Consider the following 27,470-nt stretch of genomic DNA (forward strand, 5'->3'; position numbering starts at 1 on the left):
CACTGCTGCCTGAAGCCCACCGTCACTAACTCTTAAGAGAAAAGAGATGGTACCAAGATGCACTATGGGAAGAAGACAAGCCTGTGGAGGCAGTGTCATACTCTGAGCAATGTTCTGCTGGGAAACCTTGGGTCCTGGCATTCATGTGGATGTTACTTTGACACGTACCACCTACCTAAACATTGTTACAGACCAAGTACACCCCTTCATGGTGTTGGGCCTCAACCATAGGGTCAGACAAAGGCAGGCCTACATGTAAACTCTGAAGCCTGACCACGAGGCTTTAGAATTCATCATTGCCTTTACATTGTAACCGCGCCTGAAAGAAGCTTTGCTTTCTCTGTGAGCCAGTTTACTAAAGGAGGTAACCCTGTGCACGTGTAATTCCCCTCGCCGACTTTGCCCCATGTTCACCCGAACACAATCACCAGATCCAAGAGAGATCCTGTTTGCAACCCACTGTTTTAAGTGTGGCTGGAGAAGGAAAAAAGATTTCTTCACAGAGATGCGGATAACTTCTGTGCCTGGCTGTCTATCAACTGGGTCGACTACCAGCCACCATCAGCCTTGAGGAACTAAGGACGGCACCGCTAGGACCACTCACTGTAGGACCCGTGCTGGATTTTACTGACAGACTGAAAAACACATTGATTCACTTCCAAGAGTGATAAAAGTTAGAGGTCGTCTTGGCAGAGACTGTATTAGATTTTGTGTGTTAATAAGCTTGTTGCTTGTATTTTGTTGTGTGATTTGACGGGCCGCCGAGTCCTTTCGCCTGCTATACTCTGAGGAGTATTTGAAGTTGCTGCCTGTTTAGTTTGTTTTCACCACTCTAGACTATTTGTGTTGTCTGCTGTGTTTGTGCCACCGCGAGTGAAAAGTAAGTTGACAACGTGCGTACCGTTTACCGTCCGTATACACGCTCTCTGTAGATAAAGCAACCACTGCGGTTGTGGGACCCCGCCGAGAATCGTTTTTTCCTCCTCTTTCTTCCCTCTCTCGCTACTAACCCACCCACACACACACACACCCATACACGCACCTCTATTACACATCTGACAGTCAGCTAGCGTGTGACACAGAGCCACTCTGCCTCTCGTCATCTGCCATCAGACACGTGTGTTTGATAAGTTGAATTGGGTGAAATCGAGACACCGACCATCGGTTGGCACCATCTTGCTATTGTTTAACAGAAACGCTGCGGTCACATCCTCCATTTGATTCTTACGTCACGTGACTTCCTCCAAAAGTCACGGCAGCCATGTTGGATCTCGTGTGATGCCTCTTGCCAGATCACATCCACCATCTTAGCTCACGTGACGTCATCTGGCCAGATCATGTCCGCCATCTTGTCATCCACACACACATGCTTCTGCTTACATGTGGTTGACCGTACACAGCTGCTGTTCTATGTGTATTGTTTGATTAGTATTTGGTGGTAGTATAGTGTTTGTTAAATGAAACATTTGTTGACTTTATTGTTTCTTGTGGAGATTAATGAACACAGTTATAGCTTTAAAGAGAAGTCTTTTGTCATTATTGTGCATATTTATTGTGATAAGTGGCTGATTGAGAGTCAGAACTCTGGATTAAACCGTCACTGTTCACTCGTGGATGCTGACATCCCAGATATCAGCTCTACTAAGTGAACTATTTTGTTTATGAGACTACCTTATTGATGCCTCGTATTATTAATTAATATTAATAATTTAATGGTTTAATAATTAATCCTTATCTCTGATCATTATTATTTATTGCTAATAACCAAACACACTCATGCCAGCACAGACAATGGAAAAGGTATTCCCTGATGGCAGTGGCCTCTTTCAGCAGGATAATGCCTCACTGCCTCACTGCAAAAACTGTTCAGGAATGGTTTGAGGAACATGATCAAGAGTTCAAGGTGTTGCCTTGGCCTCCTAATCCCCCACATCTCAATCTGATCGAGCATTCGTGGGATGTGCTGGAAAAACAAGGTGTAGAGAGACAGACAGAGACTCCTTCCATTTATGTTAGATATATTCAATTGTAATTCTAATATTACAAAATCTACAATAAGAGAAAATGCAGCTTATTTGCAAATGACTGGATATATTACTGAGATTATCACAAAAAATGACAATTGTATAACATGTTGCAAAATTCATTAAAAACAAGATAATTAACTAAAGAAAATGATAAAAATGTAAATTATTTAACCATAGTTATAATTGAATTGTAGTTTTTTTATTGTACATTCAGAAGTTACTCTTTATTGGAAATAAACTAGAGTAACATAACACTACAATAAAATTATATAATCAGTAACTGTTAAGGCTTTATTTACAAATATACTGTGTATTTTTGGGGCATAACGCATTAAAATCAGTACAAATACAAATTTTAAAGAAAAATCAACAAAAGACAAAGATCTTCATAAACCACAAACATGATGATGTTACAGTTTATTGAGAATATCACAGTTATGAATTAAAAAAGACAAATTTAACTTTGCAGAATGAATCAAACACCAATAAACATAATAAAACTTTGAAAATACTAAAAACTAAGTATATTTCTTTTTTATTTTTTGTATAATACAAGTCAAAGCTAAAAGTAGGAAACAAAACAAACTTGAGATAAAAAAGTAACTGTTAAGGTTTAATTTGTAAATATATATGTGTATATATGTATTTATATATTTAGCACAACTGTATCTAACTTGTGCATAAAGAGAGAAAAAGTAAAACGAAGCACAACACGTCATAAGTGACATTTGTGAACACTGATCAAAGTGATAAATGAGATGAATTGATGAGATGTGATGGTGAGAAAAGGCGAGCAGAAAACAGTCAGTCAGCATGTGTGCAGTTGGTGGACGGTCCCTTGTTTCTGAGGATCATCAGCAGAGAGAGTCCACAGCAGTACACCAGACTCTTCACTATCAGCACTGTGTACAGCACACAGAGCAGCTTCACCTGGTACTGAGACTGGAAGGACACTGACACACACACACACACACACACACACACACAGGTCAGTCTTCTCTCCACACTGTTTCAGTCTGTTCAACTGTGGACATTTCATCACAATATCATCACATTTTCTTCAGTAGAACTTGGACTTTTCCAGACGGGACGACCAGCTTTACATGAAGACAGGGGTCGACTACAGTTTGACTGACAGCTCAAAGGCCCTTATTAAATACAACAAGTCAGGGCCGGACCCAGCTTTTTAGGGGCCCCAAACAGGATTTGATTTCCTCTTTTCAACTTAAAATAACTTTTGAATCCACAACTAACTACAATTTATAACAATTAAAATCACTCAAGGATAAAAAGCAAAGTCCAAATACTGTTTAAAAACACACAGGTTACTATAGATTTGAAGTTTTCACCACTTGGGGGCAGAAGAACTCCACAACAAGCTAACAAACTCCTCTCTGACATATTATGGTCTGTCTGCTGTTTGATGCTGGGCAGGTAGTGTACAGTGGGTTTATCAGAAAACAGCTGCTGCTGCTGGAAACACTGAGACTGAAGCAGACAGGAAATGTGCTGCAAAACCACAACTAGGAGCTAAAAGAGGCTAAAAAGCTCATTTAGTCATTAGATTCATTCTTAATATAAAACTATTGATTAGTGGAGCTTTAAGATATACTCCCTAAACTTGTTCTATCACCCTGGAGGCCTAAAACTGAGTAAAGCGCCCCCAAAAGGTGTTATTTGTCAGCCTGTGAAGTGAAAGCTCTCTCAGTGGGACTTGTTGTGCTGTGGGACACTCTAACAGAATCAGGGAGTGTATGTTTAAATCCTTCAATGATGAGCAGAAAGTGAACAGACTGATATGCAGCCCTAACTGCAGCAGGACATTGGAGCTGTCAGAGCATGCAGAGAGGCAGCAGGTGATCTTACAGTCAGCTTGCTGCAGAGCTGGCAGGTCTGCTGGCTCTCTCTCTGGAGGACAGGAGGCTGCTGGAGCTGGAAGCTCTGAAACACAAAAGGAGTCAAATGTTTGGAGTTGCAGTGAGAAATGTCAGTGCTCTGCTCCTCTGCTCTCTCTGACAGCGTCTCCAGATGAAGCTGAATCACTGCTGAACACAGTCACCAAGCCTTCATTACCTTGTTCTGTTTGGGCCTCCACTGTTCCCCCCTCGTGCTTGATGATTCATGGAATAACAAAACCCAAATTAATAATACTATTCATATTTTATAAAATTACATGTACCAATTTAATAATTAATATATATAATTTAATAATATAGATTTTATATTTAATAGTTGTATTACTTTATTGTTGCTGTTTGTTTTATTATCAGTTTCTCTCATGAAGTTGTTTTTGTTAATAAAACAAACCTTCATGAGTTCCTGGATTTATCTGGTTAAAAAGTCCTTTTACTGTAAGAATAATTTATTTGCATGACCATGATCTTCTGACAACTGAAGGTAGTTTAGTTGACAAATCAGACGTTCAGATCAGAAAACACTCATATGTGTTATATTTGGAGGATACTGATAAACAGCCCCTTCTGTCATTTATGTATGAGCACTCGGCAATGACAAGTGTAAACTGTAAAGCAGTGGTGGAAGAAGTATTGAACTGTTTTACTTAAGTAAATGTACCAATAATACAGTATAAAATACTACTTTACAAGTAATGGTTTTACTTTCAAAATTACAGAAGTATTATTTGCTAAATGTACTTAAAGTATCAAAAGTTAAAGTACCCTTTATGTAAATTGGCCCCACACACTGTTACATTGATCATATACATATATACAGAGCCTGTGAAAAGCATTCACCACTCTTGAAATGTTTCATGTTGTATTGTTTTAAAACATGGAGTCAAAGGGGATTTAATGTGGCTTTTTGAACACTGAAAAAATCCTTATATGTAAAATGAAAATAAATCCCTATGAAGTGATCTAAATGTATTTCAAATATAAAATACATCATCAGCTTTACTAGTAAAATCTAAATCTGAAAAGTAAGTAGTACTTATAGCTGTGAAGTAAATGTAGTGGAGTAGAAAGTAAAATATCTCCCACTGAAATGTAGTGGAGTGGACGTATAAAGACGCATAAAATGGAAATACTCATGTAAAATACCTCACAATTGTACTTTATTACATTCCTCCCCTGCTGTAAAGTGTACCTTTGCTAAAAACTCCAAAAAAGAAAAAGTGACAAGACCTCCAGATGTGTGGCCTTTGTTGGTGGCTGGGCTCAGTTTGACTGTGTGGGTGGAGGGCTCAGTGGAAAAAAGGTTTACAGACAACAAGAGAAAAGACCCACATGACAAATGAGAGGGGGGGAAGTTCATGAGTGTACAGCAGCAGGTATGAATCTGTTCTCGGCGGTTATTAGGACTCATATAAAACTGTTGACAGTGAATCAACACTTCCTTTCCTGCAGCAGACGGGCCGTGTGGGTTTCTGCTCAGCAGCCTCCACACTGTTCGCTGTGGTTTTTCATTTTATTAACACAATGACGGTTACAACCATCGACTCTGGTTAAAGAATGGTTCCAGGAACTTCAGCATGAATTCAGCGCTCGCTGTCTTAGTTTTAATCTGTGTTATTAATGTGTGAGAGAAGCAGCTGAAATCCTAAACTCAGAGCTGAGAAACTGACATCATTAAATAAAGGGAGACGTTCAAACTCCTGCAGTCTGCTCAGGTCCCACAGTCTGTACTGAGTTCACAAATACATTACTCAATAAGTTTAAACAAATAGATAAAAATAAAATGGTTGAAATTGTGATTGAGGTGTTGAACATCCTAATAATAATAATAATGATAATAAATGCATGACTCATAGAAAAGAAAGCAGAAATAGATTTTGATACAAAGAACCCAACTTAAATCATATTATTTAAAATATTTTTAGTGAATACATCTATTCCTATTCAGTAAAAATGTAAGTGCACATATACACATATACATATGTTGGTGTGAACCAAGTTCATTTTCTCACATATTCCAGCTTAATTATAATAAATGATTGATTGAATAACAAAACCCAAATTAATAATACTACAAATATTTTATAAAATTACATGTACTAATTCAATAATTAATATATATATTTTAATAATAAATATTTTATATTTAATAGTTGTATTACTTTATTGTTCCTGTTTGTTTTACTATCAGTTTCTATTATGAAGTTGTTTTTGCTAATACAACAAACCAATTTTTAAATTGTGGTGTTTCTGAAATCTTTCATATTCTTCTAAATTGAAGTTTTTGACTGCCGAGTGTTTAAATTTACAATTTTAGAATATTTTTAACATCCACTTCTCTCTGCGACGTTTAAAAAACTACACCCTACATTTGTTATCATCAATCAGAGCAGTAGAATTAATAAATAATCTTAATTTTCTTATAATCATATTATATGGAAATGTACCAATTGATTTTGTCTTGATAAAACTGCAAGAGCTGATCAGTATTTTGGTGATTTAGAAAAAAATTAAAAAACACACCCATCATTTTGACAACATTCAGGCTTCAGTGCAGACTAATGAAGCCGCTGTGTGATCGTTTTTATTGCAGCTGTAGCTTCAAAGTAGCTCTCTGCTGTTTCGTCTTGTGTGTAAACAACAGTGTCTTCAGCATAGAGTTGTACATTCACACTTAAACAATTATAAAAGATGATCAATACACAAGCTAAATAATGAGGGGACCCATCACCGAACTTGTTGGCACACCACACCTACTTGCTTATGTTTAATAACTTTATGTTTATGTTTACTTGTCTTTACTTTGTTGTTTCCGTTTAGCTGTAAGCTTTTCTTTGTATCTTCCTGTACATTTGTTTTTAGCACTATGTGAAAGTTTACTGAGATCGACTGACGACAAGAGTCAAATTACTTGTATGTTTCAAACTTGGCTGATTTAGTGGATTCTGTGTCTGATTATGTGTATTATGTGAAGCCAAAGTCAAATCAATGAAAACATGGATGATTATAAATGACAAAAACTGTGATGTTTCAGTTTATTGAGAATGTTACTCTGAATGACTTTGATAAACCTGCCACCCTCTGCATAATGAATTAAAAAGAAAATACACAAGAAAGAAATATTATAAGCACTTAAATATCTACCAGGTAACTAATGATTCAACTTCATTTTACACTATTATACAAGTCATGATTAAAAGTGGAATTAAACTGGAGCATCAAGATATTAATGTTCTACAGAATTTACACTTAGTAACTGCAAATATACTGTGTGTGTGTGCGTGTGTGTATTTATAGTTTTAGGACAACTGTGTCTTAAACATAAATTTACAACCAACCACAACACATCATAAGTGACATTTCTGAACACTGATCAAAGTGATTGATGAGATGAACTGATGAGATGTGATGGTGAGAAAAGGCGAGCAGAAAACAGTCAGTCAGCATGTGTGCAGTTGGTGGACGGTCCCTTGTTTCTGAGGATCATCAGCAGAGAGAGTCCACAGCAGTACACCAGACTCTTCACTATCAGCACTGTGTACAGCACACAGAGCAGCTTCACCTGGTACTGAGACGGGACAAGAGCTGCTGGTGGAGCTGCTGGTGGATCTGCTGGTGGATCTGCTGATGGAGCTGGTGTTGGAGTTGCTGGTGGAGCTGCAGTTGAAGCTGATGTTGGTGAATGAAGAGTAGAAATATCTGAAACAGAAAAAAAAGTTAAAAACAAATGTCAGTACTCTGCTACTTCGCTCTCTCTGACAGCATCTCCAGATGAAGCTGAATCACTGCTGAACACAGTCACCAAGCCTTCATTACCTTGTTCTGTTTGGGCCCTCACTGTGCCCCCTTCGTGCTTGACATAGCAGCGGTATTTATATGTGCTCTTCTCTTGCTGATGGAGCAGCAGGATGGAGGCGGTGTGTTTCTGCTCTCTGAGCTCCAGCTGCTCTCCCTCAGCAGGGGGCAGATCCTCCAGCCGGCCGTTCTTATTCTGTCTTTTCCAGGAGAACTGGACCAGAGGAGGAGACATGGCTGAGGCCAGACACAGCAGGGAGCTCTTCCCCTCAAGGTGGGTTCTGGATGCTGCTGGGTACACGCTCACCACGGGCTTCACTACCTGCTTATCTGAAGTTTGACAGCAGCAACAAGCAGCACAGACACACATTCACACAGTCAACAGCAGCTTACAGCACTGCACTGCATTCAGTCTGATCCTGGAAACTACATGATCACTAAACTACTCATCAATACACCACAAACATCATCTACACTGATACATATTTTCATATATATCTTCATATAGATAAAAGTTAAAGAAAAAAATGAAAAGATGACAACACAGAGTTCTGTTCATTAATATTTAAATTGTTACATATAATTCATAAAAAAACAATATAATATAAAATATAATAAAATTACATTTGTAGAATGCAGAATATTAACCATCATCATAAAATAGAAATAAATTGTGTTTCCTATATTTTATGATATATATCACTAAACTTTATGCCATGCTTCATCATACACTAGATTGAAAAACTATACATTTGCACAGCAATACATATGTATAGTATATTGATATATAAATGTATCAATCAGTTTTCTTTAAAATGCAGAATCACCATGCAGCATGGTCCCAATACATTTACAATAAAATAATAATAACATAAAATAAAACAAACACATTAAAAACACACACATATATATATATAAAATCACCACATACATGTCTGCAGATAAATAACCAGAAATAACACAACAAAGATGACAAAGATAATCCAGTAATACATAGTTTGTCCACCAGACAGCACTAACAAGTTTTCAGCTGTAAAATATCCTGCTTATTTCACACTTTGGTCACAATTCTTTTATGATAATAATTAAAAATCAAATATAGATGTTGGTATGGCCTCCAATTTTTAACATTAGTCAAGCTGCATTTTATATCATATTAAATATATCTTATAAAACACAACATATTTACCTCCATAAATACCATAACACCATAGACCATAATATATCCATAATAAAATACAATATATAAGTCCTAATTTGCTGACATTAAATCTGTGTTCATACTTTGTACTTTCTGACCATGTTGATGAAATTAGTGATTGTAGTTTCCACTGAAATGTAGTGAATGAAATGACGGACTGAGACTGAGAGCTTAATGAAATCAACTCTGAATCTGTATGAGACTGAAGAATCCTGCTCATCAATGAAATTTACTTAAATTATCTCAAGATTGTGTATAAAAAGTCAACAGATGATCAGAGCAGGAAAATCTTCAACAATCATTCATCTAGAATTTAATTTCTTTCAGGAGAGAGAGAAGAAGTTTCATTGAACAGCAGCTGATGAGAATACAGAATGAAATTAGAATATCAGTGCTGAGTTTCTCTGAGTATTTGGAAGAGTTTAAAGTTTTTAGTTTCCAAGAAACATATGAAGACAAACTCCTTTCTGATGCTTATTTAATGATAGAATGGTTGCACAATGAATTCTCTAATTATTATGGAAAATGAATGTGTAAATCCTCAAGCAGCAGAAAATAAACTTAAGAACTTTTAGTCTTACCTGTTACAAACAGTTTAGTGCCAGAGCCAAAGATGAGGTAGTCATCAGCTCCCACAGTGAATGTGACTGTGACAAAAACCTGTCTGCTGTTGAATGTGTCAGCTGAGGCGAATAAATCCAAATTATTAACCAGTATCATATTTCATCTCCACGATGTGTTTCTCTAATGTTCATATCAACATGACTGTCTCTTCTTTTGTTGTATTTCTCTTTATTTCAGCGTACTGAGGTAGAGAGAGGCGGGATCCTGCTACATTTCTAATCAGTCCAATACATGAAACATGTTGTCTGTCAGTTTAATAAAATTTGATTTTACACCGGGATCAGCAGCTGTGAAAAAATAGAAAAATAACATAAATATGTAATGTGAAATTCAGCCGGTCTGTAGCCTGAGTGTCCTAGACACTCAGTGTGACAAAAGTGTCCTCCATAAAAGTCAAAATACTCTTCCTGACTTGTACTTTATCCTCAGACTGTCATTTGAAGTTAGAATCCTTTAGATTTTGGTCCTTGTTGATAATTTGTGTTTACTGTTGGTAACAGCCAGTGTGTTATAATAATACATCTACTGGAGCTTTGACAGAAAAGCCTTATCAACCACTGGGGGCAGAAATAAATGAATGTCACTCTGTCAGAAATGAATGAATGAATGAATGAATGAATGAATGAACTTCATTTATATACCACCTTCCATGCACAGAATGCAGCTCAAAGTGCTTTACAATTCATCAGCAAGTTTAAAAAAAGACGAGTTTAAAACTGTACACATACACAAGGAGGAAAGGAGAACATGAAAACAATGAGTGTTACTGTTCATAAAATACCATTTACATGGTTTCTTTGGAAAGAAAGTGGGGACAGTACATATGAAAAAGTCATTAAATAAAAATTAGAGAAAATCATAAAAGATTGAAACAGACAACTACAACAGCGTATTAGGGCCATCATAGGTTAAAAAAAAAAGTTACGGAGCTCAGGGAGGGAGGGTAATATTCTGAGGAAAAAATCAGAATTTTCAAGATTAAATTCTTAAATTTACGAGAAAAAAATTTGAATACTCTCTGAGACTATAAAGTCATACATTTGCAAGAAAAAGTGTGTTTGAATAGAATAGAATAGTGATTGATGATCTGTCGTATTTCTGTACCACAAATATCATTTGAATTGGCCGTAGATGTAAGCAGTGATATTCTTACATTTGTCCATTGCATTTTAGTTTTTGATGCATAAAAGCCATCACCATCATCCAAATCACTATGTTGTTTTCTTCTGAATAGACTCAGTTCACAGGAATGTCTCTTCAAAGTCAGGATGCTTCTGATAATATGGTAGTTCTGGGCTAAAATTATGAGTATTTCCTTGTTGCTAAATCCAATTGCAAAGTATAATTTGATTAGGTCATCTACTGCAGCATTGTTTCTCAACCCGTGGACTGCAGACCCCTAGTGGTATGTGGTGTAATTGCAAGGACTCTGTCAAACAATACAATATATATTTTAAAAAGATGCTATGGCCCTTATAGACATAGTCTATATATCCTCAAATAGTGACCCGAGCCTTTACTTACCTCAACTGCAGAAGGTATCAGGCCTTTATTTCTAATTCCCTATGTTTGATAAGTATAGTAATTGGTCATATTTTAGTACAAAGCCACATTTTGATCCGTTCTCATTTGCCCTGCATTACACTGTTAATACAAACTCAACACTCCCTGTATCCATTTGAAATTAAAAGCCTTCTAGCGTTTCAGTGGACAGAATCCCTTTCTTAACAAGGCTTTTATTGTGACACATCTGCAGGAGTGGTGTGGAAAACTTATTGACTTACGAGGTTCAGTATACGGCACTTAAAATGTAGCTACAAACACACAAACACACAAACACACAAGCACAAAGAAGAGGATTATTATCAATTTTAGAATTAGCAATATGGAGAAATGGCTAAAACCAAACAAACGGCTGTCTATTTCAGACACCGGTCAAACAGACTCTGGTCCACGTGAGAAGAAAGCCAACACAGAGAGCAAAGAGAGGCAATATAAAGAGGATTACATCATCTTCATATCGATAGTGTATACATATGCTGTTTAATGCAGTTGTATTACAATAAACAACCCAGTCTCACATCAAAATGTATAATAGCTACGTTGGTCCACAGCGCAAAATGTATTACTTTTACAATAACAGCTCTAAAATAGTGAGATTCCTACAATATTTGTGGCCTATTCTTTGTTATCGGCCTGCATCCACGTCATGTTACTGTCAAGTTTCTGTCTGCTCAAACAAAAAGTCATGGCTGCCATTCCTTTTATTCTCAGTGGAAAATGTAATATTTTAAGTTTCTGCATTAAAATGTGTTTTGATAACATTTCTAGCAGGATATTCGTTCAGTGAATGTATATGATTAGTTTGTTGTTATTATGGAGATTCTTGCAAGCTTTCTGTTGTTGCTATGGTAGTTGCTATGGACACTGCTGAATTGTCTTTGTGTCATGTAGGTATCTGAGCTGTTATGTTATTTGTGTTGTTTTATGTAACTGTATAATGATGTTCTTTCAAAAAAAAAAAAAACATAGATTTTAGAGCTTCTCAGGGACGAATTGAATTTGAAATCCAGAATTTGAAACTTTGCAATTGGCTGACCAGAGGACCCGCCACTCAGAAGTATTTTCCTCTATTTCGCTGTGTTACAGTTTTTTTTCAAAGTATGTTACCATAGAAACCAATAGATCAGTTCTAGTTGCAGGAAAGTTAGGCATTAATCTACTGCAATTGTTAACATATTGATAAGCATTCAGGAGGCAGTTTAATACATGATGTGGCTGAACAAACATTTTGAATCCATAACAAACAAACTCCTTAAACACAGTTTGAAGCACTGCATAATTCCTGCCGACACTGAACACCAACCGAAAACCCCATTTCTAGAATACTAGCTAAAATATCTGCAATAAACCAACATTCTTACTTTTTCTTAACATAGATCGTCCAGATGCAGTGTAATAACTAGTTTGGCTGTACTAGATATTTGATATATCCGGTAGATATATCTTTTTACGACCCTATTTTGCAACCCACTTTGCAACTAGGAGAACTACAACTTTGGTGCTGATTTGTATCAAGCTGCATGGTGCAGCTCTGAGGAATTTATTCAATTTCAATTTCATTTTTATTAAATTTTATTTATATAGCGCCAAATCACAACAAAAGTCATCTCAGGACACTTTTCACATAGAGCAGGTCTAGACCATACTCTTTAATTTACAGAGACCCAACAATTCCCCCATCAGCAGTGCTTGGCGACAGCGGTAAGGAAAAACTCCCCTTTAACAGGAAGGGACACAAAGAAGCAGAACAACAAGAGCAACAACAACAACAACAACAACAGATACATGGCTAGCAACAACAAACAGCAGCAACAGCTGGAGAAGGACATCCCCACGGCTAAGGGCCACAGCTTGGTCCATGGGGTTTCCTGCGGATGAGAAAGCAGGAAGAATTCCAAGGAAGAAGCCAAGTTAGTAACATACAGTAATGGTATATGAATACATACAGATGGAGAGGAGGAGAGAGGAGCTCAGTGCATCATGGGAAGTCCCCCAGCAGTCTAGGCCTATAGCAGTATAACTAGGGCCTGGTCCAAGGTGAGCTTGGTCGGCCCTAACTATAAGCTTTATCAAAAAGGAAAGTTTTAAGCCTACTCCTAAACGTAGAGAGGATGTCTGCCCTCCGGACTGAATCCGGAAGATGGCTCCACAGGAGAGGAGCCTGTTAGCTGAAGGCTCTGCCTCCCATTCTACTTTTGGAGACTGAAGGAACCACAAGTAAGCCTGCAGTCTGGGAGCGCAGTGTTGTAGTGGGGTATTAGGGTACTATGAGCTTTTAAGATATGATGGTGCCTGACCATTAAGAGCTTTGTAGGTGAGAAGAAGGATTTTAAATTCTGAATTCAATTTTGGATTTTACTGGAAGCCAGTGCAGTGAAGCTAAGATGGTAGAAATATGATATCTTTTTCTAGTTTTTGTCAATACACGTGCAACAGCATTCTGGACCAGCTGGAGAGTCTTTAGAGACTTGTTAGGGCAGCCTGATAATACAGAATTGCAATAATCCAGCCTAGAGGTAACAAATGCGTGGACTATTTTTTCTGCATCTTTTTGGGCAAGGATGTGCCTGATTTTTGCAGTATTATGTAAGTGAAAAAAGGCAGTCCTTGAAATTTGTTTCATGTGGGAGTTAAAGGACATATCCTGATCAAAAATAACTCCCAGATTCCTTACAGTGGTGCTGGAGGCCAGGGTAATGCCATCTAGAGAGCTATATCATTAGTTAATGTGTTTCTAAGGTGTTTAGGGCCAAGCACAATAATGTTTTGTCTGAGTTTAGTAGCAGGAAATTGCGGGTCATCCAGGTCTTTATGTCCTTTAGGCATGTTTGGAGTTTACTGATTGGTTTCATCTGGCTTCATTCATAAATATATTTGGGTATCATCTACATAGCAATGAAAATTTATGGAGTGTTTCCGAATAATATTACCTAAAGGAAACATATACAAGGTGAATAGTATTGGTCCAAGTACAGAACCTTGTGGAACTCCGTGTCTAGCTCTTGCCTTCATGGAGAATTCATCATTAACGTGTACAAACTGAAATTGATCTGATAAATAGGACTTAAACCAGATTAATGCAGTTCCTTTAATTCCTTTAAATGTTCCAGTCTCTGTAATAGGATGTGATGATCGATTGTGTCAAATGCGGCACTAAGGTCTAACAAGACAAGTACAGAGAGAAATCCTTTGTCTGATGCACTCAGGAGATCATTTGTGACTTTCACCAGTGCTATCTCTGTGCTATGATGCGCTCTAAATCCTGACTGAAAATCCTCAAATAAACTATTGTTATGTAGAAAGTCACACAACTGATTGGTGACTGCTTTCTCAAGGATCTTAGAGAGAAATGGAAGGTTAGATATAGGTCTATAGTTGGCTAAGACACCTGAATCAAGAGTGGGCTTCTGAAGAAGAGGTTTAAATACAGCTATTTTAAAGGACTGTGGTACATAGCCTATAAAGACAGATTGATCATATCTAGTAAAGAAGTGCTACTTAAGGGCAAGACTTCCTTAAGCAGCCTAGTTGAGATGGGGTCTAAGAGACAGGTTGATGGTTTGGATGAAGAAATCGTTGAAGTTAATTCAGAAAGGTCAATTGGAGAAAAACAGCCTAAATATATGTCAGATTTTACAGCTGTTTCTAAGGGTCCTGTGTTTGTGAATAAATCAGTGCCTGTTTAGGGCAACAGGTGTTGAATTTTGTCTCTAATAGTTATAATTTTATCATTAAAGAGTTATTACTCTTTGTCAGCCTGGCCAAAGTGCTGAAAAGAAACCTAGGGCTGTTTTTATTCTCCTCTATTAAGGATGAGTAATAGGCTCTGGAATGGCAGATGGCCTTCCTATATGTTTTAAGACTATCCTTGTAATTTTTAAAAAATATTAGTGTTTTTCCTTGAACTGGAAGGTGTAAATACTAAATTGGGAATACACTGTGGAGTTTAAGGCAATGTTAAACATATTTGTGTAATCAGATATTAAATATCTGATTGTTAAATGGTTGAAAATTAATTTTAACCATGTTTTACCCATATTTGACAGTGCCCCCAGTTGTTGACTATAATCACATGGTAGCTGAGGTCAAGAGCTCTCTATAACAGTTGGTTTCATGTCTTCAGCCCCTTTTGTTGCTGAGTTATAAGCCTTCAGGCTCTCCAGGTCGAGACCTTTCCAAAGATGTATTTGGTTTAGCTCTACAGCAAAGTTTTGACTTTCTCATGTCATGGACACAAGCCATCCCAGGCCCAGTTTCAGAGAGCACTTAAAAGGCCTAAGATATAAAATGAAGCTTTTTGTTTGTTTGTGTTTTTTTCTTTTTAGTGGAAATAGTGACCAAAATGAGTCACCTTCAGTGATTAGAATACTGCTGACAATCTACAGCATTACTACAGGCTTGGAGGAAGTCCTGAAGTGTTTGGGTTAGAGTTAGGACTGAAAAGACCAACCTGTTCACATTCATGCATAGGCTACTAGTTACTGGGCCCTCACACCAAGATATTCATGAGCAGCAGCGGTTGCTCTGATTTGTGGCCGCTCACTGCCAGCCCGTAGCAGTGCATGGCAGGGGACGGGTCATTCAAGCAGCGCTATTTTTTTTAAATTTTCAGTTGTGGCCAATATCAAGTTTGTAGTAGAGCTATTTGGCAGGTTGGCCATGAACTGGACAGGGGTGATAAAATATACAATGTTTCATGTTTCCACTGTGTATTATTTAGCAAGAAAATTGTGCCTAGTCTATATTTCTGTTAATTAAAAAATAAAAATGCTGTTTTACTTTCAAAATCATGTTGCTGGCCGCGTAACCTATGGAATAAAGCATTATAGGCTAGTTTTGTTCATGTCACGGTAAACAAACAATGACAAATCGTATAGCTCCGGGAAAATGGATTTCTCTTCCATTGTCAACATGATATATTGATATATTCCAAAGGAAATACAGCACTAAAGAAGCTAACAGAAGAGTATTTGTTTTGAAAACAAGAAGAAAACTTAAAGGATCCTTTCTGGTAATGTAATCCACACATGCTGGAGCCTCTCTGTGCACCCTGGACTTAAGAAGTGATGGCATATGACTGGGGGTCACTCGTCGGGATGGGGAGATGGTCAGCTCATCCCCCTGCCAACCCTTCTATCAGGCCAGTCCAGGTTTTTAAACATAAACATCGGATTAAACATCAAGTAAGACCATCTGTACCTCCATCTCAACATCGAAGGAAACGGTCCTGGACACATGGATCTTTTGGGGTTCCTAACCGCCTGGATGGCAGCCTTTTCTCCCCGCTGAGGTCGAGAGGAGGTTCCAGGTGCACTGGGCCGGTGCTGAGGGGCTTAAGAGGAACTTCCACACTCTGGCCACCAGGATCCTGAATGGGATTGCTACATAGGACTGTCCTTTGAGACCGTTTATTGTACCACAGAGCATGCCTGTCAAACCTTGCGTCAAGTTCAAAGCAGTGTTTCATCAGCAAAAACACCTGGGCTGTGTTTCATGGAGTGCTCTTTGGACTACTGTTGGTACTCATTGCTGTGTTGCCTGTATTTGTCTGTCTGACCAGAGCATTCAACATTGATGGAAAACAACTGGGACACCAAGTGATTGAGCTTGGGACAAATGCTGGCTCATGGCCAGTTGACACTCCTACAGTGAGTTTTCATCATAACTTACTAGGATATTTTGCAATCTATTCCTCTGTCCTGCGGCACGGGCGAGCCCAGGTACCAGAGCGAATCACCGATCCAGTGGACCGGTCATCTGCCACCCCATTTCAGTGAAGAGCAGGTCTCCTCTTCATGCTGATCCTGCTCTCCAGAGATGTTCAGCTAAATCCTGGATCAGTGACCCCTGGAGTGCTTCAGAACTTCGATTCTGATTTGTGCATGAATGTGTCTGGGACTCCTCTGGTGCCAGTGACGAATGAGCAACAATTTTCTGAGCCGGGCTTCTCCCTTAACAGACTAAACTTTGTTAACACAAGGCATGATGGCTCAATGAATAACTTTTCGCTACCGGGCTGTAGAAACCTCGATAGGTCCAGTGTCTCTCTCACAAAACCTGCTGCTGACACCACTGTGTGTCGAAACCCTGCAGTGAGGAGGCAGAGGTTATTCAAAACCTTCCAAACTGTCAATCATGCAAAAGTCTTATGGGACCCGAAGCTGAAACCAAAGGGGCTAATCGGTGGACATTTTAACATCAGAAGCATTACTGCAAAGAGCAATCAGCTAACTCATCTTGTGTCTGTCTCAAATCTGGACTTTCTCTGTCTGACTGAAACATGGTTGAAACAAACAATTCCTGCAAGTGTGTTCATGGTGCCTGGATACCAATGTTTCAGAAGATACAGACCTGATGGAAGAGGAGGAGGGGTGCTTTTTTATGTGAGAGACAACATCAAATGTGAACCTGTGGTTTATAATGCGGGTAACACGTTAGAATATGTTGGGATAAAAATAATGTTATCCCAACAAATGTCTTTTAACATCATAGGTGTCTAGAGGCCCCCTTCTGCAGATGACACTTTCTATGATCAACTAACAGAAGTCTTGAAAGAGTGCAATCTCAACAAAGAATTATTACTTATGGGTGATTTTAATGTGAACTGGGAGGATAAAACTAAGAGGAAAGAATTAAAATGATCACAGAGAAATTCCAACTAGAACAATGATCCAGCAAAATGCTCCAGTACACAAATTGATCTAATATTTACAACCAGAAAGAATAACTAAAAGTTATAATTTAATCACTGGCTTATCAGATCATAACCTAACCCTATGTGCCAGAAAACTGACTAAAAGTAGATTTAAGACCACGGCAACTAAGACAATGATCCTTCAATGCATACCCAGAGCTAAGCAAGAAGAATTTACCAATGAATTTAATAGCTTGAACTGGGGTGACGTACTGTCCTCTGATGATCTGGACTATGGCTGTGATACTTTTACTCACAGAATCAACTCTGTGAGGGAAATATTTAATGTGAGAATACAGATAAAATCTTAAAATAAAAAAATTTACCGTGGTTTAATGAAAATTTGTGGTAACTAATGAAATCTAGAGATGCTGCACTAAGGAAGGCAATTAAAACTAGAAGAGACACTGACATGCTGCTTTATAAAGGTTTAAGGAACAAAGTTATCCAAGAGCTAAGAGAATCTAAATCTCGTTTTTATCTCATTATTTTGAATGAGGCAAAAGGCAACAGTAAATTGATCTGGAAAAACATTGATAATTTCACAAGGAGGGACCCAAAATTTTTAGGAGATTTTAAACTCAAAGTACAGGGAAGGTTAATTGAAGATCATCTTACTGTTGCTTCTGTCTTTAATAATTTTTTTCTTGAGTCTGTAAATGAGTTAGGAAAAAAAAAAATTACGAAAAGGAAACTGGATATTGTTGCTATGGATGGTATAAGGTTTTTGAGCTGGTAGAAACTAATGAGTTACAAGTAAACAAAATCATCAGCTCCTTAAAAAGCTCCAAAAGTAGAGATGCTTTCCAATTCGACACCATGTTTGTCAAATCACACAAAGATATTTTAACTCCCCCTATTGCTCATTTAATTAATTGTCTTTTAAAGACAGCTCCTTTCCTGATGACTGGAAATGTGCCATTGTCACGCCTATTTTTAAATCTGGAGACCGCCTTGAAGCCAGTAACTACAGACCAATAAGTATATTGCCAGTACTCTCAAAGGTTGCTGAGAAAATTGTCATTAAACAACTGTCAACATTTCTTAATACAAACAATTTGGTCTACATTGTATGCAATTTGGCTTTAGAGCAAATCATTCCACCAAAACTGCTACCTTGCACTTAATAGAACAAATTAAATCGACACTTGACAAAGGAGGAGTAGTTGGTGCTGTATTTTTAGATCTGTGTAAAGCATTCAACACAGTCAATCGTGATCTTTTAATATCGAAACTCTCTAAATTTAACTTCTCATCTAGAGCACTGGCATGGATGTCTTCATATTTATCTAATAGGAGACAATGTATTAAAGTTGGTGACACACTGTCCAGTAACATGAAATGCACAATGGGTGTTCCTCAAGGGTCAGTGTTAGGTCCCCTATTATTTAGCCTATATATTAATGATCTCCCTCAACAGTGTCATGATGCAGAGCTACAAATGTATGCAGATGACACTGTTCTGTACACACATGCAAAAACAGCTGAGTTAGCTGCTGCAAAGCTAACAATTGCATTGGAAAGGATCACACATTGGCTTGATCAATCATGTCTGAGTCTAAATGTAAACAAGACAAAGGGTATGTTTTTCTCTAAGACTATGATACAACCTCCTAATGCTGATATTTTCATCAAAGGTGAAAAAATTGACATAGTTACTGATTTTAAATATCTTGGTGTGACACTGGATCCAAATTTGAACTTTAAGAAACATGATAAAAAAACGGTTAAAACCATAAAGTACAACTTAGCAAATTTTAGACATATTAGAAACTGTCTCTCGGACGCAGCCAAGATATTTATGTATGCTATGATTCTTTCCCATATGTCTTATTGCATCACATGTTGGGGGCAGGCTGGAGAAACAGCCATAAGACCTCTTGAGTCCTTATATAAACAAACTCTTAAAACTCTGGACAAAAAGCCAATGCATTTCCATCACTGTAGGGTTCTGGAGAAATACAATTTACTGAGCTTTGAGAATTTTAGATTATTCTCAAATTTGTGCCAAGTTTTAAATGGTTTGGTCCCTCCTCCACTATGTGACTTTGTGTACACTCGCTCAGTAAGTTCTATTAGATCCTCCAGAATATCCTCTATACAAGATTGTATCAGACCATTTCGTCGCACTGCATTTGGGCAGTCAGCTTTCTCTGTGAAAGTCACAACTCAGTGGAATGCCCTACCCGATGATGTGAAGAACTGTAGTTCAATCAATACATTCAAGGCCAAGTTAAAACATCTACTAGAGACCAATCAGCTGTGTAACCATTGAGTCTAAACTCCATCTATGGTCTTGATTTAAATTTGACAAGTTCTAATTGATATTGTGGGTGTATGTGATGTTCTGTGTGTAGTTTTGTATTTTGTATGGTGTGTTCTGTGTGTGTGTTTTTTTTGTTTGTTTTTTTGCTTTGTACTGTTTGTTGTTGTGCTGTTGTATGTTTTTTGTTGGGGACTACAGATGCAAACTAGCTACAAGCTAACTGCTGGTGCAGTGCATCTTCAATGTTTCAATCTGTACATTGTCCCAGTCAATAAATCAATCAATCAATATGGAACAGATGTTTGCCAGGAACTTTAGTACAGTGGTTGCTATGGGTGGAAAATCAAATCCCTATCTGCAATTGGTTGCTGCTTCAGCGGTGTCGCTGCTAATTTGCATATAGTTAAACTCTGCTCAACTTCAACTCGTCGTTCTTGGTTCTGGCATCGCGTTGCTCACTGCTGCCAAGGCGTCTGAAGCCCATCGTCACCAGCTTTCACTGAAAATGAATGACTGCCAGCTGCTTTTGTTGTTTATAAATCTTTGCATGTGAGTGTATCTGTATGTCTACTCTGCTGCAGCTGCCGCTGAGCTGCTGCTTGTCAACGACGTGCAAAACGGCTTGACATTGTTTTGCCAGAACGTCAGGTCAGGGATCCCCCATATCACGTTTTCTCACTCTTTATCATAATAACCCACTTTTTGCAGAAAACACACAAACCTGGAAACTCTGCAGAGATCTCACCGTTAACATTATGTCAAGTTAAAATGAAAAGATGTTTGAGATCGGTGAAAATGTTGGTAGGGACAATTCAGCAACACCTTGACATTGATAGCGACATGTCCCTTCTGTCCTCCCTCAAATCTACACCCATGATTAATGTAAGTGACTTTATATTATGAAATCTGCTGATAGATGTGTAGGGAAGAGCACAAGAAGGTTTTTATTGTGAAGGAGCAGCAAGAAGTTTTTGCATTTAGAGCAGATTAGCATTGTGAGGGAGGAATGAACTTTATTGCAGCAGAAGGTCAAAGAAGCATCCATGTGTTCTGTATTCATCCTTTGTTTTCACTGTGTGGAAAAATAGGAATCCTTCTGAAATACCTGATCAACATTTAAAAAAACAATATTAAAAAACACTGACAGCAGCAAAACAAGAAAATAGTCCTCAGCTCAGTTTGTTAGTGACTCTGGCTGAGATGGAGGTGAAATATGTGAACCTGGGCTGTGGTTTACTGCTCTCTTCCTGTCACAAACACTGTTTGACATCTGTTCATCTGGAGGTTTTTGTTCAGGCTGCAGGGATCATTTCTCACTGTGGGAGCCAGTTTTATAACAGGCGCAGTAGTAGGTGGCTGAATGTGAGAGTTGAACTTTCTGGATCTTCAACTCACAGCCTTTCGGTTTTTTTACAGCTAAGAAATCATCTCTCTGAGGATGATTGTACCCTTTATCTATTTTACAGTTACTCTTGTCAATATGTAGAATCACTGTGAATGTTTCTGTGTCTTTCTTCTGGAGCCAGTATACATTATCCCTGTCACACTGGTTAGTTCCTCCACAGCTGAAGGAGACTGTTTCACCAGCTTTCTTGGTCAATGTTAAATCATCCTGAATCAGGTCTGCTGCCATGGCAACCAGCGCTGTAGAGAAACAGACACACAGATGAATGTCAGTGTGACAGTGTTTGTTAAAGGTTGAGTTTGTTGGCTCCTGATTGGCTGGAAACACTCACCTGAACACAGACAGCACAGAGCAGCAGCTGGGAGGAAAAGCATTTTGTGCAGTGATGTTTCCTCTGGTGAACCTGGGGAGAAGTGGCGCTCTGATGCAGCTGAGGCCAAACAAGGACGAGCTGTGAGATCAGACGAGGGCGTCGTGGTTTCTAACAGCTCCTCAAACCTCCCATCAGCCCCTGCGGCGGACAGATAAGGCTGCTGCTGCTGCTGTGTGGTTTTACATTTCAGTTTAATAAATAAATTGAATTTCCTGCATCATCTGATGGTATCATGCATTCATTGACGTTCTCTTTTAACACTGAGTTTAGACACATTTCCTCAAATTGACAGATTTGGTATTTTTGGAAGCTTTGTGATCTCTACTAGAATTAGAAATAAAGTTCTGAGGGTTTAGTTTGTGGAGACGAAGCCACCGGAGGGTTCAGAAGAGTTTAAATTCAGATGTCGTCTTCATGTCTCTTTGGTGGAACTGATAACAACCCATCTGCAACATGAGGAGACACAACTACACACTGCTTTACTGATTTATTGTATTTTTTAAGTTACTATATCTTTTTTTTTTTTTAATCTAAATTTAAAACATTAATCTCAAAAGTAAGTACAGCAACAAAAATACAATATTTTCCTCTGAAGTGTTGTGTAGTAGAGGTTTAAAGTAGTTTGAAATGGAAAAACTCAAGTTAAATACAAGTACTGTAAAACTGTACTTGAGTACATTAACTGAGTAAATGTACTTATTTACTTTTCACCTCTGTAGGAAAAAACAGCTGGATGTAATTTCATCATTTTTCTTTTTTTTTTTTGTTATTTTAGTGTCATTTATTTTTCCACATGTTGCGTTCTATATACAATATGCATATATAAAATAAAATATATAAGATATTTAGACTAAATATTACTTAAATATGATCCAAATATGTTTTTCCACTGTAAATATTTTGCGTAACATACATCATTTTAGTCTGATCTGAATATTTGTGTTACAGTTACAATCATTTAGAGGCTATTTGTAGTCTAATGAATGAATCTTTTTTACTGCCATTCTGTATAATCCAATATCTTTAATAAAATTTCACAATATTATCTGCTACTGAATATCAGTTTATAAATCAAAGTTCAATTTCACGTGCTTTTAACTAAAAAAAGGTTTTAAAAAATGTCTGTTTTCAGATTCATTAAGATCTTTATTTTTTTTGGCCTCTGGTGTTGCTGCTTGCAGATTTCTCGAGAACCGCTCATCCAAACAACTTCACACTCGACGCTGCACTTCATTGTGTCCTCAGCAAAACACCAGACAAGTGTGAAGTCGATCGGATGAACTGTTGTAGAGAAAATCGAAGGACACACATACATACAGACAGACAGAGACTCCTTCCATTTTAGTTAAATATATTCAAATGTAATTCTAATATTAGAAAATCTATAATAAAAGAAAATTCAACCAATTTGCAAATAACTAGACAGATTATCAAAATTATCACATTTAAAAATGACAATTGTATGATAAGTTACAACAACAAGATAATCAACTAAATAAAAAATTAAAGCTGTAAAATATTTAACCATAGTTCTTATTTAATTATATGTTTTTCATTGTTCATTGAGAAGTTACTGTTGATTGGGAATAAACTAGAGCATTATAACACTGCAATAAAATTATATAATTAGTAACTGTTCAGGTGTTATTTGCAAATATACTGTATTTTTGGGGGCATAACACATTAAAATCAGTTCAGAGACACAAATTTGAACCCTATTTTGAAGGAAAATCAACAAATACCAAAGAACTTCATAAAACACAGACACTGTGATGTTACAGTTTATTAAGAATATCAAAGTTATGAATTAAAAAGACAAATCTAACTTTGCAGAATGTATTAAACACAAAATAATAAATGTAATAAAGGTTTGAAAAATACTAAAAACTAAATTATATTTTCTATGTTTATTTTTATTTTTTGTACAATAAAAGTCAACATTAAAAGTAGGAAACAAAACAAACCTGAGATAAAAAAGTAACTGTTAAGGTTTAATTGGTAAATATATATGTGTATATATGTATTTATATATTTAGCACAACTGTATCTAACTTGTGCATAAAGAGAGAAAAAGTAAAACGAAGCACAACACGTCATAAGTGACATTTGTGAACACTGATCAAAGTGATAAATGAGATGAATTGATGAGATGTGATGGTGAGAAAAGGTGAGCAGAAAACAGTCAGTCAGCATGTGTGCAGTTGGTGGACGGTCCCTTGTTTCTGAGGATCATCAGCAGAGAGAGTCCACAGCAGTACACCAGACTCTTCACTATCAGCACTGTGTACAGCACACAGAGCAGCTTCACCTGGTACTGAGACTGGAAGGACACTGACACACACACACACACACACACACACACACACACACACACACACACACACACAGGTCAGTCTTCTCTCCACACTGTTTCAGTCTGTTCAACTGTGGACATTTCATCACAATATCATCACATTTTCTTCAGTAGAACTTGGATTTTTCCAGACGGGACGACCAGCTTTACATGAAGACAGGGGTCGACTACAGTTTGACTGACAGCTCAAAGGCCCTTATTAAATACAACAAGTCAGGGCCGGACCCAGCTTTTTAGGGGCCCGAAACAGGATTTGATTTCCTGTTTTCAACTTAAAATAACTTTTGAATCCACAACTAACTACAATTTATAACAATTAAAATCACTCAAGCATAAAAAGCAAAGTCCAAATACTGTTTAAAAACACACAGGTTACTATAGATTTGAAGTTTTTATCACTTGGGGGCAGAAGAACTCCACAACAAACTAACAAACTCCTCTCTGACATATTATGGTCTGTCTGCTGTTTGCTGCTGGGCAGCTAGTGTACAGTGGGTTTATCAGAAAACAGCTGCTGCTGCTGGAAACACTGAGACTGAAGCAGACAGGAAATGTGCTGCAAAACCACAACTAGGAGCTAAAAGAGGCTAAAAAGCTCATTTAGTCATTAGGACTTGTTGTGCTGTGGGACACTCTAACAGAATCAGGGAGTGTATGTTTAAATCCTTCAATGATGAGCAGAAAGTGAACAGACTGATATGCAGCCCTAACTGCAGCAGGACATTGGAGCTGTCAGAGCATGCAGAGAGGCAGCAGGTGATCTTACAGTCAGCTTGCTGCAGAGCTGGCAGGTCTGCTGGCTCTCTCTCTGGAGGACAGGAGGCTGCTGGAGCTGGAAGCTCTGAAACACAAAAGGAGTCAAATGTTTGGAGTTGCAGTGAGAAATGTCAGTGCTCTGCTCCTCTGCTCTCTCTGACAGTGTCTCCAGATGAAGCTGAATCACTGCTGAACACAGTCACCAAGCCTTCATTACCTTGTTCTGTTTGGTCCCTCACTGTTCCCCCCTCGTGCTTGACGGAGCAGTGGTATTTATATGTGCTGTTCTCTTGCTGATTGAGCAGCAGGATGGCGACGGTGCGTCCCGGCTCTCTGAGTTCCAGCTGCTCTCCCTCAGCAGGGGGCAGATCCTCCAGCGTGCCGTTCTTCTTCTGTCTTTTCCAGGAGAACTGGACCAGAGGAGGAGACATGGCTGAGGCCAGACACAGCAGGGAGCTCTTCCCCTCCAGGTGGGCTGCTGGGTACACGCTCACCACGGGCTTCACTACCTGCTCAACTGAAGTTTGACAGCAGCAACAAGCAGCACAGACACACATTCACACAGTCAACAGCAGCTTACAGCACTGCACTGCATTCAGTCTGATCCTGGAAACTACATGATCACTAAACTACTCATCAATACACCACAAACATCATCTACTGGACACTGTATCAATAATCATATCAAACTAAAGCATCATGGAAGCTCATCATATGTCATATATAAAGATTCAAACATCATTTACCACTTTATCAATATTTAACACAACATTAGTTACTAATATAATAGAGTTTATAAAATATAAAATATATAATGACATAAAAGCCTCATATAAAATACATTTCCTAGTGATTATAGTGTTTTATATAAAATATATTTACCAACATATACTTTAATTAATAAAAATCAATCAATAATTTTAAAATGAGTTTTATCTTTTACTTAAAACAATATTACCACCACCACGACTACCATGTTCAGATACGTCTAATATAATATAATATAATATAATATAATATAATATAATATAATATGATGACATTCGTCTTAGTAAAATTTAAAGTATAGTTTTATTACTTGGTTAAAATATATTATATTTATGTTACATTTGTAAATGATTATAGTGTTTATATGAAGTATATTTACCAGCATATACTTTACTCTAATCAGACACACAATACATCAATACTTTTAACAACTTTTTAAAAAGTTTTAGCTTTTATATAAAACACAATTACCACAACATGTTCGGATATGTAAATAAATTATAATATAATAATATATATTCTTAATTAAATTACAACATGTAAATTATCTGATTCATTATATTTTCTATCAAACACTTTCTAAAATATTTTTAACATTATATATTTGACATCATGTTGATTTCATAAACCAATATGATTTATATTAAATATGGATTAAGATATACAATTATACATTTTATCTATAAATTATATTTAGCTTCATCACACATTTAAAATGAGTTTGTCTTCATGCATTAATTTATCTTCCACTAAAAGACATATTTATCATCATAAACACACAATTATCATGAGATACATTTTACCATTTACAAATATATACTGTATATTTAACACACAATATATTTATCACTATTTGCTTCTAAAATGACATTTAGGAACATTTATTAAATGATGTTTCACATCATATATCATCTTGTTTTTAATAAACAGGAGCTGCTGCTGAATGAGTGAGATTATTAAATACTGTTTATTTGTAACATTACTGATATCAGACTTTTTGGCTGTAAACAAACTTTGATGTGATGCATAAATAAAGAAGAACTTGTGGTGTGCAGTGAGATTTGAAGCTCTTTTCAGGAGTTATTGATTAGTTTTATGGAAGAATGGCTGCATCAAGAATTCTCTACTAAATATGAAAAAACTAACATGTAAAGCCTGAAGCAGCAGAAACTAAAACTAAAAACACATTTTCAACTTGTTCAATAAAACAACTGAAGGAAAATGAAAGTTTAGTCTTACCTGTTACATACAGTTTAGTTCCAGAGCCAAAGATGAAGTAGAGGTTTCCTCCACAGTGAATGAGACTGTGACAAAAACCTGTCTGCTGTTGAATGTGTCAGCTGAGGTGAACGAATCCAAATTATGAACCAGTATCATATTTCATCTCCATGATGTGTTTCTCTAATGTTCATATCAACATGACTGTCTCTTATTTTATGTGATTTTAGCCACATTAGCAGTGTGACTATATGGATGCTAATGTCAGTCGGTTGGTCGGTCCACCACTTAAGTGCAGATCCATTGGATCTGATTGTGGATCAAAGGACGGATGGATTGTTCATTAAATGTTGTGCAGACGTTCACGGTCCCCAGAGGATTCAATTATTTATTTGACTTGATTGATTCTAACTTTGAATCTAGCGCCACCAGCAGGTTGACATGTTTGGTCCAGACTGAAATATCTTTTCATCTATTGGATGGATTGTCATGTAATTTAGTAGAAATATTCATG

General features: G+C 37.2%; 2 protein-coding genes and 1 long non-coding RNA gene across 3 annotated transcripts; all 3 read right to left on the reverse strand.

The window, feature by feature from the left end:
* Nucleotides 1–2,962: 2,962 nt before the first annotated feature.
* Nucleotides 2,963–4,140, reverse strand: LOC122994498. Its single transcript, XR_006406608.1, has 3 exons — nt 4,101–4,140; nt 3,894–3,968; nt 2,963–2,980 (listed from the first exon to the last, which is right to left on the reverse strand). It is a non-coding gene; the product is annotated as an uncharacterized LOC122994498 (long non-coding RNA).
* Nucleotides 4,141–6,103: 1,963 nt separating this feature from the next.
* On the reverse strand, nt 6,104–22,013 carry LOC122994486 (immunoglobulin lambda-1 light chain-like). The gene is made up of 5 exons (XM_044369200.1): nt 21,820–22,013; nt 21,410–21,727; nt 9,518–9,565; nt 7,757–8,065; nt 6,104–7,639 (listed from the first exon to the last, which is right to left on the reverse strand). Exons 1-5 carry the CDS (start codon nt 21,860–21,862, stop codon nt 7,377–7,379), a joined length of 981 nt encoding a protein of 326 aa, XP_044225135.1. The 5' UTR covers nt 21,863–22,013; the 3' UTR covers nt 6,104–7,376.
* Nucleotides 22,014–23,772: 1,759 nt separating this feature from the next.
* On the reverse strand, nt 23,773–27,406 carry LOC122994476. Its single transcript, XM_044369186.1, has 4 exons — nt 26,989–27,406; nt 25,188–25,487; nt 24,981–25,055; nt 23,773–24,192 (listed from the first exon to the last, which is right to left on the reverse strand). Exons 1-4 carry the CDS (start codon nt 27,113–27,115, stop codon nt 24,044–24,046), a joined length of 651 nt encoding a protein of 216 aa, XP_044225121.1. The 5' UTR covers nt 27,116–27,406; the 3' UTR covers nt 23,773–24,043.
* Between the last annotated feature and the right edge of the window lie 64 nt (nt 27,407–27,470).

Source organism: Thunnus albacares, chromosome 12 (assembly GCF_914725855.1).
Source record: "Thunnus albacares chromosome 12, fThuAlb1.1, whole genome shotgun sequence".
Classification (NCBI taxonomy): Eukaryota; Metazoa; Chordata; class Actinopteri; order Scombriformes; family Scombridae; genus Thunnus; species Thunnus albacares.